The sequence below is a fragment of the Hippoglossus stenolepis genome, chromosome 10 (genome assembly GCF_022539355.2).
Source record: "Hippoglossus stenolepis isolate QCI-W04-F060 chromosome 10, HSTE1.2, whole genome shotgun sequence".
In the NCBI taxonomy this organism is placed as follows: Eukaryota; Metazoa; Chordata; class Actinopteri; order Pleuronectiformes; family Pleuronectidae; genus Hippoglossus; species Hippoglossus stenolepis.
In genome coordinates, this window is record NC_061492.1 from 12,997,214 (window position 1) to 13,010,250 (window position 13,037).

At 39.4% G+C, this 13,037-nt stretch overlaps 1 protein-coding gene across 1 annotated transcript; it reads left to right on the forward strand.

Moving 5' to 3' along the window:
• The first annotated feature begins 1,838 nt into the window (after positions 1-1,838).
• Positions 1,839-8,073, forward strand: cfap99 (cilia and flagella associated protein 99). The gene is made up of 15 exons (XM_035168427.2): positions 1,839-2,116; positions 3,034-3,178; positions 3,262-3,356; positions 3,434-3,540; positions 3,625-3,802; positions 3,983-4,063; positions 4,147-4,215; positions 4,368-4,454; positions 4,557-4,645; positions 5,577-5,781; positions 5,974-6,115; positions 6,198-6,349; positions 6,430-6,635; positions 7,542-7,725; positions 7,870-8,073. The coding sequence occupies exons 1-15, from the start codon at positions 2,003-2,005 to the stop codon at positions 7,942-7,944; spliced, it is 1,929 nt and encodes a 642-aa protein (XP_035024318.2). The 5' UTR covers positions 1,839-2,002; the 3' UTR covers positions 7,945-8,073.
• Positions 8,074-13,037: the final 4,964 nt, after the last annotated feature.

The following is a 13,037-nucleotide window of genomic DNA, read 5'->3' on the forward strand; positions in this document are numbered from 1 at the left end:
TATTGTGCCAGTTTATTATCGTTGTCCCACAAACACAACATTGTCAGACACAACCTTTCTATATCCCCTCTTTAAAGGTCCAGTGGGTAAGATTTAGGTGAAAGGGATCTACTTGCAGAAAATGTATGTAAAATAATCGTAATGATGTTTTCACTGGTGTGTTTCATCTAAATTGTACTAATAGTTTTTTTTCTTTACCCCAGAATGGGCCCTTTGTATTTAAATACTTTATATGCATATTGGGAGTGGGTCCTCTTTACGGGGGCCGCCATGTTTTTGAAAGTAGCCCAGAAGGGACAAACTAAACACCTTTGGAGTTTTTATGACAACTGAAGGCCACCACAGGCTCTCTTTCATGTTTGGAAGGGGATGGTGAGGTGAGGGGTATTCAGCTGCAACATGCCACTTTACCACTAGATGTCACTAAATCTTACACACTAAACCTTTAAAAGGGATGGTTCACAGAAAAACTTAAATTCACCCATTATCCACTCACCACTATGCCGATGGAGGGGTGGTTGAAGTGGTTGAGTCCACAAAACACTTCTGGAGTTTCAGGCGTAAACAGCGACTTCTCATCCATGTTGCTCTTCTTCAAGTTAAATTTGACAATTACATCCTTTGATTTGTTCTGTTGATTGAACCTTCACTTATTTGTTTATACAAAATATTCAGCCCATTTGAAACATCAACCTGAAACAATGTTGACAACAGAATACTAAACTAATGACTTTGTTTACATGCTCACAAAATAATCAGATTATGTTAATCAGATTAATGCAGGAACTCAGTTGATGCATTGTGAGACTGCTCTAAAACCTCGGTTTAATCTATGATTTTCCCTCAGTAAAGCCTCACTTACAGCTACTCACTTTTCCTTATTTTCCTTGCCATTATATATTTTTTACAACAATTATTCACTGGCCCATTGCCTTAATCTGGTTATAATTATTTGCATGTGTTTAATCTTTTCATGTTGTATTTATCGCGTTGATTTAATGGTCGTGCCAAATCTAACATTTCCAACAGCACATGAAGGCAGCACAGACGTCACAATATACTACGTCATAATCATTGTTGTGGGAGCCAACAAAGGATCAGATGTCACAATGTTAATATTCAGCCGATGGATTAAAACCATCGATGATTTTTAATCCAGTGAACAAAACTGATCAATAATAAAAACAAAGGTGTCATTAGTAGAGTACATGTTGATGTTTCTGTTCTGGTTAGGTCTTTTTTGTGTGGTCTTTTTTGAATGTGGGGAGCCTGACCAGAGTGCCCTTTATTTTGAAGACTGTGTCTATTATTTTTCACCATAATGTCAAAATGTAACACATGGATGAACATATTAAACCTACACCCCTCTTACATACACAGACATACACACACACATATATATATATATATTATATATATATATATATATATATATATACACACATATAGACACACATATAGACACACATACACACATACATACATACATACATACATACATACATACATACATACATACATACATACATACATACATACATATATAAATATACATACACCTATAAAGACACATATATACACATACATACATATACACAAAAAGGAAAAACCAAACAAGACAAAGCAGAAAAGAACAAGATAAAAAATAGAAATAATAATAATAACAATAATAATGAAATAAAATGTATTTTATTTAAAAGCAACAAAGAACAGAATAAAACATTCTCATTCCACAGTGTCAACAACCCGTAATGCATAGGACATATATTAACTTAAAAATGCACAAAGGTCTTGTTAGGTCTGTTTACACCAGTGTGTTGCTAAGCAACGACTGAACATGGCAACGGTTGGAGCTGAAAACAAACTGCTCTTCTTCTTGGGAGAACTCTTCATTCATTTATAACAATTTATAACATTCCACTTTTCTATCGGTGATAACTTTATTTTTGTGGCATTTTCTGCCAGTTCGGATTATCTCACAACAGTTATCAATTTCCATCAAATGGCATCAAACGACGGATCTCTTGTCAAGGAGGCTATTATGTTGCTGGATAAGCTCAGTGAAGGCAAACAGTGTTTGGATGACTTCATAGAAGATGCTGCAAAAGATCTGCAGGTAGGTGAAGTCAGATCTGTGTCAGTTTTATCTTTTCATGTAATACCAATTCAAATTAGATTTTTTTCCCGCCTTTCTACTGCAAGTTTTCTTTTATATAAGTTATTTATTTATAGATACATATTTGTAATAATATTGTGAGGGGGGGTAAAGGCAGGGGGGTTGTTCTTGTTTGATAACCGCCTCTGTTCTGTAAATAAAAATGTAATAAAAACAAATACATAAACAAACGGAAATATTTTTTAAATGATGTACGTCATATGTGACACATTTTACAATGGTCAGCCGTTCAATTATACAATTACATTGTGTTTTGAAAAGAAAATAAGAGATAAGTGTTGAAAAACCATGAAGGTGTTGAGGTCTCAGGCAAGTTCCATCAGTACTGTGATATAGTCAAGGAAGGGTTGCCAAATATACTTCAACCTACTTGGTTTCCCTGACATCTCATATCGGATTTTCTCCATATATATAAAGTACTAGAGAGCACTGCAAGCCAGATTTCAAAACATGGGGACATCTCTTTGTTCTGATGACTGCAGTATAAATTTGACTTTAAGCTGAGTTAATAAGTAGATACATTATTAGTATACAAGTCACTGATGGAAGCTAGACCTTTCCTCCTCCTGATCAAAATAACAGCATCTTTGTGAAGGGAGAAATGCATGAACAAATGGGGGATAAAGTAGAAGTGTTTGGTAAATTGAACACTTCCTTTATTTGATGCCAAACCAATCCCTTTAAATGACCTAAGAGGTTTTTTGGAGTAGCGCTGGAAGGGAGCTGCCACTAATGTCCTGCTCTATAGCCAACCATGATGGAGTTGCGTCATCAGCTACTGCAAGTTTTTGTTAGAAAGCCATTTTCCAAGCACCTAATTATTCCTTCATGAACATTTCATTTGTTCTTTTGGGCAGAACATGGATGCTCAGCATAAGAAGTTCATACTTGATGTTGTCTCCGGATGCACTGAGCACAAAAAGTTACTGGACGTAGTTGTCAACGTCTTCTACGGCCAGAATGGGAGATGGTTATCCAGAGGTGACCGGAGCCAGTTTGTCAGTAAGTTAATGAAATAAACAGGCATTCATTTTTGTTTTACTGTTGATAAAATAACATATTTGTAACACTCTGTTGCTCCTCAGTTATCTGTTACCTCATCACTTTTGTCCTCGATGACATTGGGCTTCAGCGTTTTAGCAACATTGTCAAATCTCAGGACATCAAGAAGATGCACACAGTAAGTTTCTGAACCCATCACTGCCCTTGAAGTGGAAAGACACAGTAATAACAGCTCTGTTGTGTGTTTTGTTATAGTTCCTCAACTTCTTCTTCAAACACCTCACCACATGGATACAGGAAGAGTGGAATAATATCTACGATGCTGCCTGTGTGGAGGAACAGTGGATCGGCCCCCTGCTGAGGTAAAATAGTCCTGGAAAACCCTTCTCAGACAATCACATTATTTAAAAAAAAGACATGACCGCATATGTCTGTTTGTCCTTTAGATGGCGCCCCAATATTGATATTCTCATGGACCAGCTTGCTTTGAAAATGTCCTGTGGGAATCAGGTCAAGAAAATTCCGATCAAAACCACCAAGCCCCAGGAGTTCTGTCTCACCAAACCCAAACCTCGACCTCTGCCGATGCCAGAGCTCATCCCACAGCAGGAAAAATGCAAACCGGTCAGCCTCATTCACAGTTATACACTGTATTTACTTCCAATATTGCTGATCAGTTAGTTAGATATGTACTGACTGCTGTTTTAGCCTGTAGATAACCCTTAGGAGAACATACACCAGGCCTTTATGCTGTAGATTCTGCAGTGGCTGATTCACTGAACTCACAAGGCTTTTGTTTTGAAGGTACCAAACAGCACGTACAGGGCTCCAAAGGAGATGCAGATCATAAAGGAGATAAAACAGGAGAACCATCAGAAGACTAAGGTACAACGTCTGATTTTACTATTATATTCAAAAAATACTCTGATATCTTAAAGACAAAATTAAGATAATTTTTTTCACTTCAGGAACTGCTGAATGAGGCAAACATGACACAGTTCAGATGTGGGAATCCACAGAAGTCTGAACGCACCAGGGTAGGGACTATTTTCTGTGATCGATATGTTTTTCTCATTTTACCTCCCTGGAGGCTGGATTAAACCTTGTAGTTTAACAAACATCCACCTTTCACTTTGTATTGAGCCATTTTTACTGATCAGCTGCTGATGAACCATCATCTGTGTTGCAGCGAGTGATGTTCCAGATTCAGAAAGACTTGGATTCAAAGCTCCAGTTCAATTCATTTCAACCCTCTGAACCTCCGTCCAGTAATAAGGTGAGATCTGTTTCAAATAATAAATCTTTCATTGTATATGTATATTAATATCATGTATGTTAATTTCTAATTTAATGTGTTTCATTTTGCTGATGTTGTCAGACCAAAAACTGTCCCGTTAAGCTCAACGGTGCAGCCATCCTGAGGCAGAGGGCGCTGCGTAACCGTAAGGAGGAGGAAGAGCTGCAAAGGTACAGCACAGTGTTTACATGCCCACACCATGACCCATCCTACGGTGGCCCTGAAGGGCAAATGATAACAGAAAACGTGCAATCACAACAGCAAACACAACCACAAAAGGCAAAACACAACGACATTAACCTCTTCTGGAAAAGTAGGTACCTCTCAGGACAAGGATCATTGCTGATCAGATGGAAGCACTGTCCGTATTTTTAACAGGCGGGAGATGAGGTGCATTCAAACAGTCCATTTCAAGAAAACTGCTGTATCAAGTGTTTTTGGAAACATTTGAATCCTGTATACTCCCACCCACAATGAGACAAGGGATTATTATCTTAATTCCAAAACCTAACAAAAACCCAACATATATAGAAAACAGAAGACTTACTATTCTTAGAAACTCAGACTACAATCTGCTAACTTACGTTTTCACATACTCGTCTTCAAATAGGCATTTCAAATCTTTCATCTTTCATCTTTCAAGTCGCAGAAACACAGTCTGGCTTCTTAAAAGAAAGATCAATCCACAATAATAAAGACTAGTATTGGACATTATTGAAGTAACCTAATGAAGAGAACGTATTTCTATTCTTTTTAGATTTCTATAAAGCCTTCGACTCTAAGGAGCATGCATTTCTCACGCACAAATGTGATCATCAGCCAACAACTAGATAGATAGATAGACAGATAGACAGATAGATAGATAGATAGATAGATAGATAGATAGATAGATAGATAGATAGATAGATAGATAGATAGATAGATAGATAGATAGATAGATAGATAGATAGATAGATAGGTAGGTAGATAGGGTAGAAAGGTGCAAAGGACGTCGTGAATTTGAGGGACTTAATAATTCTTGTAAAAGAGATACAATTTAGATTTCCTAAAATCAAACTACATTAGAGTAATTACTGTGTGTTTTTGTGCATGTTGATGCAGGGTGGAGCGTTTAACAGAAGGCGAAGGTGAGGACTCGTCTTTCGTACAGTGGCAGAAGAATATGCGCGAGATGGACCTTCATGAGGAGCTGGCCAAGATTGAGCAGAGGCGTCTGGAGGGTCGCATCAGTCACAAGGAGGCGGCCATTGCCCGAATAAACATCATGGAGAGCAACCAGAAGGCCTCTCAGCTGAAGAAAGAAGAGGTTGGAAAAGACCACTCAACAATCATGAATAAAATGCGTTTACAGAAGATTGCATGGTGCATTAGTTTCACAAAAGCATGTCTGTTTTCTACAAACATCTTTAAACAAGTCATTTTACAAGGGATTTACAATTATAAATGAAAAATGGTTGCCATAAAATGGTACTTCTGGTTGCTTTGTTGTGTCTCGCAGACAGCTCAGCTGATGAGGGAATATGCTGAGAAGAGGTTGCAGGAAGAAAAAGAACTGAGGGACTTGGTGCAACAAGTGGCAGAAGGACACAAGAACTCGAAAATGGCCAAAGAGAAGTTACATAAATTCAAGCAAAGTATAGGTACGCCTACACTTGTGATTTAATGAGTTTTTTTTCTCATGATTTCCATTGAATTCTCATTGATTTCTTGTACATTTCACAGTGAGAGAAGTCTCGGAGCAAAGTCAAGCGCTCCTTCGACAAGCACTGGAGGAAGCACAGGCAGAACTGAGCAGGAAGTTTCAAACCATCCTTGAAATCCGTGCCATTGAGTCACTTCCTCACATCAGAGTCAAGTATTTTGACGACACAGAAGTGAGTGGGGAGGACGTCATTACAAATTTCACGTACGTTCATGTACAGTATCTCCAAGTTAACCTGTTGTCCCGTGTCAGACTGCAGGACATGAACTGCTGGGAGAGATGTCCATAGTCGAGCTGAAGTTGCGACTGGCCCACCTGAAGGAAGTCGAGCAAACAGAGCAGCAGAAGAAACGTGAGCACATCCTGGAGGTGACTCATAAAAAGAAGGAGCTGCTGTTGGAGGAGGTGGAGCTCAACAACCTCCACATGAGAGCAATGGCACAGGCTGCAGCCATCAGGTCAGGAAAAACACGTTCGGCTCTGACTTGATTAGGGCCATTTTTTATATATATATATAAACACCAGAGTTGACCATGGTTATTAGACATCATCTTCTTAACCAAGGTGTAGTCAGAGGAGATGGGTCTTTAGTCTGCGGCGGAAGATGTGCAGACTTTCTGCTGTCCTGATGTCAATGGGGAACTCGTTCCACCATTTAGGAGCCAGGACAGCAAACAGTGGGGATTTTGTTGAATGGCTAGGTGTCCAGCAGCAAGCCGATTGGCAGATGCAGGCTGGGGTGTAAGGTTTAACCATGTTCTGGATGTAGACTGGACCCGATCCGTTCACAGCACGGTACGCAAGTACTAGTGTCTTGAAGCGCATGCGGGCAGCCATTGGTATACAGTGATGGGAGCGGAGGAGCGGAGTAGTGTGAGTGAACTTAGGTACGTTGAAGACCAGTCGAGCTGCTGCATTCTGGATGAGCTGCAGAGGTCGGATGGCATTAGCAGGTAGACCAGCCAGGAGGGAGATGCAGGAGTCTAGGCGTGAGATGACAAGAGCCTGGACCAGAACCTGCGCCGCCTTCTGAGTGAGAAGGGGAAGTATTCTCCTGATGTTGTGCAGCATGTATCTACATGAGCGGGTTGTTGCAGCAATGTTTTCCGGTAAGGGAGAGTTGACTGTCGAGTGTCACACCCAGGTTCCTAGAAGTCTGGGTGGGGACTAACACCGAGTTGTCGATGGTGATAGTCAGGTCATGGGTGGGAGAGCCTTTCCCTGGAAGGAAAAGTAGTTTAGTCTTGTCAAGGTGGATTTTTAGGTGATGTGCGGACATCCACTGAGAGATGTCAGTCAGACAGGCAGAGATTCGTGCTGCTACACAGCTACACACTAATGTTATGTTCTCTGGCATGTTGCAGGAAAGAGAAGGAGAGGAAGGCCAGCGTGGATCTTCAGCAGAAAGTTGCTCAAGACAAGAGAGTTTTGGCTATGCAGAAGAAGCTCGAGGAAAAAAAGCAAGAGCAGCGGAGGCTAGAGCAAATCAAGAGCAGCAAGGCCAAAACCGCTGAAAAAACCACAGAGCAAGCCGGGACACGCGACAAAGTGAGTATGAAATCCGAAGCAAAGAAGAAGTGACTGATCTTACAGTTTTAGCCTTGTCTGGTTTTTGTTTGTGTTTGAATTTTTCATTCATAGCTATAGTGAAATAATATTCCTCATTCATCTCCACATTTCTCTTCTTCCCAGAAAACCATGACGGCGGAGGAGATTTGTGAGTCGATGGTAAAGAACTTAGAGCAGTTGATCCAGAGGGCCTTTTAAATTTCAGACCAGGATGATCATCTGTCTATCTGCTGCCAGGACAGAAATACATGGAAAAGCTGTGTTTCATCTTTTATTACGTTGTTAATGTGACACATTTTAAATGCAATAAAATTAAATGAACAATCACTGTCAGATTTATCTCCATGATGAATTCATAATTTTGTTTTTTTACAGTTTTCTACAAACTTGAATGTAGTCCACCTTTTACTGTATGTATAACATTAGTGTTACATGTTGCACCAGGGTTTGTAATGTCCTTGAAATATTGAGTTTTCAGAATGGTTTCATTTCACTTAAGTCAGGCTCTAATGAACTAAAACGTCATTTCTGAGGTCCTGGATAAGGTTAAGGGTAAGATGTGATTTGTGGGTGGGTTAAGGTTAGGTATGTGTGGTGACTTTCAAAGAAAGAAATACCAAATAAGCCACTGAGGCCTGAATGGGGGGAACTTGGCCCAACCCAAATCCAATGTCCAGTTTGCAGCTTCAGATTTATTAACACTTTCCGAAAATGATGCTGATCACAGCAGATCAAAACAAGTTCCAATCCACAAAACAAAACTGAAACAGCTACATGATCAACAACTGTTGCTTCTCCCAAATAAAACACACACATGATTCCCATCACCAGGTGCCCCACTATATTCCTTCCCCAACAACATTAGTGCACCTTGTGTTCCATGCCGGACTGCATATGCAAAACCTGCAATATTAAAAAGAAATTAAAATTAAATATACAAAACAACGTTATGGCTCCAACAGTATGAATTGGTCATGTTAAGGGATAACGATTTGGTTAGGATGAAAGTATGAATCAATGAACTGCACTCATCTAGTCTTGATGACAATTCAAAGCACTTTACATCACAGTTTTTGCCATTCACCACATTCATACAGTGCATCTATTTGCAGCACTTTCTCTATGAGAAGGGGCAATTTTTGGGGTTCAGTATATTGGCATGCGGAACGGGGAAGGCTGGGATCAAACCATCAATCTTCTGATTAGAAGACGACCGTGCTACCCATTGTGGCACATCCGTGTGTGTGTGTGTGTGTTCCTTTACTTATAGCTTTTTGAGGACCATTTCAAGCATAGACAAGTGAGGACATTTTGGCCCTAACCCTAACCCCTTACCCTCACTTCTTCAAAGAGCTGTTTGAGGGTTAAGACTTGGTTTTCGGCTAAGGGTTAGAATTAGGGTTATGTTAGACTTAGGCATTTAGTTTGGATGTTTAAGGTCAGGGTAAGGGGATAGTGGATAGGGAATGCATTATGCCATTGTGTGTCCTCACTAAGATAGAAGTACAAACATGTTTGTGTGTGTGTGTTTGTACAGCTTCTTTGTGAGGACCAGTTTGAGCATATAACCAACAGAGTGAGGACATTTTGGGAAAGTGAGGACATTTTGGGAAAGTGAGGACATTTTGTCCGGTCCTCACTTTGTGACCCCTCTTTAATGGACTGTTTGGGGGTTAAGACTTGGTTAGGGCTTAGGGGACTTCTGCCTCTTATAGCTGCCGCTTGTTTCATAGGTGAGGTCTATAACTCTTCTATCAGTGAGCAATATAACTTATGTAACTGTGCAAACCACTAGGAAAGATACAGAGGCTTCATAACAGAGGCTTTAATTCACCATAATGTTCATTCACCACTTACAACCAGCTGGAATAATGCAATCATTTCCATAAATTCCCTCAAATTGTATCTTATGTTCCCTCCTTTTTTGTACTAAAATCTCATACCAAACTTTTTTCTTATGAAACATGTCTATACAATTAATGTACTGGCTTACTGGGTTTCTATTGCACTATAATCTCTCAGTCAAGTGTCAAAGTCTGCACATGAATCATACTTCACTGTAAAGGCCACATATAAATGATCCCAATGAGCAAAACACACATTTTAAATTGAAGGGGGCTGTGAATTACTTTGATCAGATACATGAGTGAAGCTTCACAGATCATATTCTTCAGACCTTGAAAACAGTTGGCAAAACTCTCTCAATTCAAGATCCATTTCCTCACTTGTGCTGGAGCTTTTAACACCATCACCCAATCTCATTGATTCTCAGACTTCTCATCCATGTTGCTCTTCATCAAGTTAAATTTGTTATAATTAGCTGTTTATGAAAATATTTGGCCCATTTGAAACAGCAACCTAACTCAACATTCCAACCAGTTGGTGTCCCCCTGTGTGAGCATCCCAGCTATGCTGCCATCCTTTAATAAAGTTTCCTTTGCCTGCTTAGCCAATAAATCCACCCCTGTATTGCCCTTTATACCTCTGTGTGCCGGTATCCACATAAAAGTACTCACAATATTCATATTCTGAAATCTATACACAGTCTCCAATATCTCATTAACTAAATCTGGCCTACTGTTAGATGAAAATAAGTTTACTATTCATATTATAGTATAATATTATATTAAAATCAATGTTGAGCACGAATCTGTACACAAAACAAATTTCCTGATTTAATGTAATGATTCCGCAATCGCTACCATCTCCGACGTGTAAACTGACAAATGATCTGAAGTTCTCCTGTTCACTGACACTTTCAAGTCTGGTATATTGAAACCAAAACCTGTTTTTCCTTTAATAGAAACTTTGGATCCATCTGTATATAGTGGAACAAATGTTTCGTTTTAATATATGCACTCTTTATGCAATCATCATTTTTTTACATTTGAAGAGTGCTTTGTGTATATGTTCATTTCATGTGAGCTGAGCGTCACACCACACACCCAAAAACCTTTGTTTTTGTCTTCTTTGTTCAGTTTATTGGCGGCTGGAAACCAACGTCAAGGTGCATTACCACCATCTACTGTGTTGTTGCACCGTTCCTGGAGGTGTGACACTCCAACACTATAATGTAAAATGTCCTCTGATCATCAAAGGTAAAATGTCCTTCTGAGATGCTTCTTGACTTTGATCCTCATCTACAAGTAGAGTACATGTTGATGTTTCTACACTTTTGGTTACCACCCGTCAATAAACTGAACAAAGAAGAAGTTTCTGTACTTGAAGGGTGTTTCAACTGGGACACATATCTGTACCACCTGCCAATAAACCAAACAGAGAAGAAGAAGAAGACTTGTTTGTCTTGCCCCGATATTTATATTCTCATGGACCAACTTGAAGCCACGAAGCCCCAGGAGGTCTGTCTCATCAAACACGAACCTCATCCTCTGCAGATGCCTGAGATCATCCCACAGCAGGAAAAATGCAAACCGGTCAGGCTCATTCACAGTTATACACTGTATATATTTCCAATATTGCTCATCAGTTAGTTTACATATGTACTGACTGCTGTTATGTACTGAGACTTTTGTTTTGAAGGTACCAAACAGCACATACAAGGCTCCAAAGGACATGCAAATCATAAAGGAGATATTTTTTACTATTAGATTTACTATTAACTTAAAAAGAATACTCTGATATCTAAAAGGCCAAATTTGGTCTATTTAACAAATATATTATAATACAACAGTTAGACAAAACATTGAGAAACATCAGAAAACATTAATGAATCTATTCTGTACCAATGTATGTGGGGTTTATGGTGTTTGGACAATTTCTAAGTAAACGATTATCTCAGTTTTAAACTAATTGTGTGTTTTTCAACATGAAGGGTATATATTTTGAGTATATCCTTTTGTGATATTGGAGACTCTAAATTGAACATAGCTGTGAATGTGAGCATGAATGGTTATTTGTGTCTATATGTCAGTCCTGTGATATGCTGGCGACCTCTCCAAGGCGTACCCCGCCTCTCCCCAATGTCAGCTGACACCCCACAACCCTTATACGATAAACACAACCTGTCACAGTTATTAACAATTTATTTAAAGTATTGTATCGAGTTATTATTATCACTACTTATATTTGCCTAATTACATGCATTTGTAATGACATCCTATCTGGTTTCCACAGGAACTGCTGAATGAAGCAAACATGTTACAGTTCAGTTTTGTGAATCGACCGAGGTCTGAACGCACCAGGGTAGGGACTATTTTCTGTGATGGAGGTGTTTTTCTCATTTTACCTGGATTAAACCTTGTAGTTAATCACACATCCACCTTTCACTTTGTATTGAGCCATTTTTACTGATCAGCTGCTGATGAACCATCATCTGTGTTGCAGCGAGTGATGACCCAGGTTCAGAAAGACTTGGATTCAAAGCTCCAGTTCAATTCAATACATCCCACTAAGACTCCGTCCAGTAATATGGTGAGATCTGATTATTTTATCTGTTTCAAATGATCAATCTTTCATTGTATATGTATATTAATATCATGTATATTAATATCTAATTTAATGTGTTCATTGTGCTGATTGTTGTCAGACCGAAAACTGTCCCGTCAAGCTCAACAATGCAATGAAGCTGAGGGAGAAGGCGCTGCGTAACCGTAAGGAGGAGAAGGAGCTGAAAAGGTATAGCACAGTGTTAACATGCCACACATTGACCCACTTCTCAGCATGTTCAGTATCCTACGGTGGCCCTGAAGGACAAATGACATCAACAAATAGTGAATCACAAGGGCAAATCACACAACAACAAAAAGCAAAACACCACGGCCCATTTTTAGAATATAGGACTGGATGGTGAATATTCCTTGTATGTCTGAAGGTCTTCTGCACATTTTAAACTGCCAACCACCAGTAGATGTTTTAAGGTGTAAGTGGCCATGAGCGGATGTTAGGCACATAACTTTTTACTGTTTTGCAGCTTAGTGTCATCAAGTGTTTTGTCCTTGTAATCAACAATGTAATCAACGCTCAGTAGATCAGACATCATTACCTCTATGCCCTTTTAAACTAAACACTGTCCCATTTTATAACATAGGAAAAGATGAAGATGGTCAAGTCTGGTCTCAGGGTGGTAGTGACAACATGTGATGGAACTGTAACCCAGTCAGTGGAGCAGACCCTCTGTGTCCCTGTTCTCATTCACAGACAAATGTGGTCTATTGAGCTGCGTTTGTTTTGGATGGCAAGGCATTGGTATCAGTTCTGATTCTGGCCCATGTAAAGTTTTCTTCAAGTTTCCGTAGCAGCCGTCTGGTGGATGGTGCTGTTGTGGTCAGGGT